At 31.0% G+C, this 2,820-nt stretch overlaps 1 protein-coding gene across 3 annotated transcripts in view; it reads left to right on the top strand.

Annotated features, from left to right (window-relative positions):
* Positions 246-2,820, top strand: part of LOC109728029 (serine carboxypeptidase-like 33) — a 31,311-nt gene continuing 28,736 nt past the window's right edge. The window contains exons 1-4 of one of the 3 annotated variants that reach the window (XM_020258298.1): positions 294-703; positions 1,220-1,327; positions 1,534-1,629; positions 1,777-1,869. In XM_020258298.1, the coding sequence (XP_020113887.1) occupies positions 307-703; positions 1,220-1,327; positions 1,534-1,629; positions 1,777-1,869 (694 nt within the window). In that variant the 5' untranslated portion in view covers positions 294-306. Of the gene's footprint in view, positions 704-1,219; positions 1,328-1,533; positions 1,630-1,776; positions 1,870-2,820 lie in introns of all 3 variants that reach the window. The other 2 variants (XM_020258299.1, XM_020258297.1) reach the window with 2 other exon arrangements.

The following is a 2,820-nucleotide window of genomic DNA, read 5'->3' on the forward strand; positions in this document are numbered from 1 at the left end:
ACCTAGTAACCGGTACCTCTCCCAAAGTGACCTGCTATTGCAGGTCACAATTTTTAAAAAATTAAATCTGAGCCGTTGAATACGCGTGAATGAACGGTAACCAAAAAAAAAAAAAAGTATAGAAATATTACTCAAATTTACATGGATCTATAGATGTGCGGATAGTATTTTTCTTCACTAAATTAGTATCAATCATTATAAAAAATGAACAGAGCGGATAACAATCGACTTTTCTCTCTCTCAAAAAAAAAAATATCAACCATTGTAGCCTTTTCTATGTACTACTTCCCTAACTCCAAACATCACATGCACCCTACTAATTCCTACTTATTTCCTCTCTCTCTCTCTCTCTCTCTCTCTCTCTCTCTCTCTCTCTCTTTCTCTCTCCTCTACATGGCATCATATTCTATGAGGCCCCAAGTCCTACTCCTCTATCCACTTCTCATCACCACCATTTCCCTTTCTCTCTCCCCTAATATTGAATCTCTAACAAAGGAGCAAGAAGAAGAAGAAGAGCATGACTTAACTGCCCAAGAAGGTGATAGAGTTATAAATCTCCCTGGGCAACCAAATAGCCCACCAATCTCTCACTACTCAGGATACATAACTGTGAATGAGGTGCATGGGAGAGCCCTCTTCTATTGGTTCTTTGAGGCACAAACACTTCCCCATGAGAGGCCCCTCCTCCTTTGGCTCAATGGAGGTCCCCCTCTCTCTCTCTCTCTCTCTCTCTCTCTCTCTCTCTCTCTCTCTCTCTCTCTCTCTCTCTCTCTAAATCTCCCTCTCTCTAAATCTTTCTCATGCACTAATGATGAGCAATAAATAACATATGTATTCTCATCACCATAGGTAAAAGCAATATTAAATAACATGTAATTAGCAGTGGATATGTATATATATATATAGTCCTTCCCTTGATATATATTGTTTTCATGCACTTTTATAATTAACCAAATTGCTAAGTATATTTAGTTGGATTGTTTTAGTCAGTTATTTTGAAAATTTTGCTAATTAGGTGAATTCTACTACTTTTTACCTAATTAAATAAATAGTAACTAATAGAGTTAATGCTAAATTTAATAAAATTTCCAAACTCAAACAAGAAAATTCAAAAATTGAGAGAGAGATTAATTAATTGAAAAGATAAAGTTAGAGGTGGGCCTTAGCATATTTTTTAAAAATTTTTAGCTAATTTTTTTTTGTAATTTGGTTTTTTTAGGACCTGGTTGTTCATCAATTGGCTATGGAGAAGCTGTGGAATTGGGGCCTTTAAAGGTCAAAAGATTTGGGACAGGACTTGAATTCAATGAGCATGCTTGGAATAAAGGTTTTTTTTTTTTTTTTTTTTGACTTTCCTTAATTTTTTTTAAATTTTTTTTACACTTTAATTTGTAACTATACCTCTTAATTATTGTTAATCATTTTAATAAACTCCTTAAAATATTTTAGCTGTGAATATTAATCTCTCTAACATGCAGTTTTTTCTTTTTCTTCTTCTTTTTTTTTTTATTTTTGTTTTCTTTGCTTTATCAGAAGCTAATTTACTATTTTTGGAATCCCCTGTTGGAGTTGGATTTTCCTACACAAACACATCCTCTGATCTCACTGCAATAAATGATGGATTTGTGGGTAATCTCTTCATTAAGCTTCTAATTAATCTACCATTTGTTATATATGAATTCATGTTCTTCTTTAATTAATTGTGTGGAGAATTATTAAAGCAAATGATTATCTTATGATTATTAATTTAAACACTTTTTTTTTTTTCCCTTGAAGCTGAGGATGCTTATAATTTCCTGGTAAACTGGTTGAGAAGGTTTCCTCAATATCAAGCTCATGATTTTTATATATCAGGAGAGAGCTATGGAGGTAACTAAGATATATTATTTCCTCTCAGATTTTCCAATTAATATTTTTTTTAGGTTTAGAAATAGAAATTTCATGGCAATAACTAGCAATGTTATAAAAGAAAAAAAAAAGAATTTTAGAGAATGTAGGTATCAGAAATATGGGAAAGGAAAATATGAGAATTTGTGTACAAATTGAGAAAACTTTAAACCAAATATATATATAGCTAGCTATATAAATGGTTGAGAATTTATTTTCCAAACATTTAAAAAGAATGAAAAGAAATTTACATTTATAGCCCTGCAAAGCCTGAATTTCATATATGTATTTCAATTAGTGACTGTCTGTTTGACTTTACTTTTATATTTACTTTTAAAAATATTTACCTTATCCACAAACTTTAATTCTTATCCCGCAATCAAAATTAGAATTGACATTACTATAGCCTATAGTAGGGGCAAAAAGGTCAAATAATGATAGAATTTTCAGATAGAATTTCAGTGGGGAGCTTCTTTACGACACCTCATTGGGGAGTTTTTGATTCGCTGCTAAGTGTTGACAGACCGTTAGGTATTTTTTAAAACATATCTTTAAAGAAAGAGTAAATTTTTAAGAAAAGTATTATAACACTTGGATAAAGACAAAAGCACCATAAGACAGCAGATCGAGGCTCTTCAACGAGGCGTCGTTGGAGAAGCTCCCCATATAAGTTTTTTTTTCGAGGAAATCTTTTTTTTCTTTAATCTATTCATATGCCTAGGGGTGTAAACGAGCCGAACACGAGCTGGCTCATGAGTTGGCCAACGAATAATAAATTAAAAAAAATTAAATTAAATATATATAAAAAATAAATTTATAAAATCTTATCCATTAGACTTTGATCTAATAGTTAAAACTTTATATATAAATGAGTCTTTTTATAATTAAGCTCGCATTTATATTTTTATTTTGCTAAAAATTAAATAATAAAAA

Source organism: Ananas comosus, linkage group 23 (genome assembly GCF_001540865.1).
Source record: "Ananas comosus cultivar F153 linkage group 23, ASM154086v1, whole genome shotgun sequence".
In the NCBI taxonomy this organism is placed as follows: Eukaryota; Viridiplantae; Streptophyta; class Magnoliopsida; order Poales; family Bromeliaceae; genus Ananas; species Ananas comosus.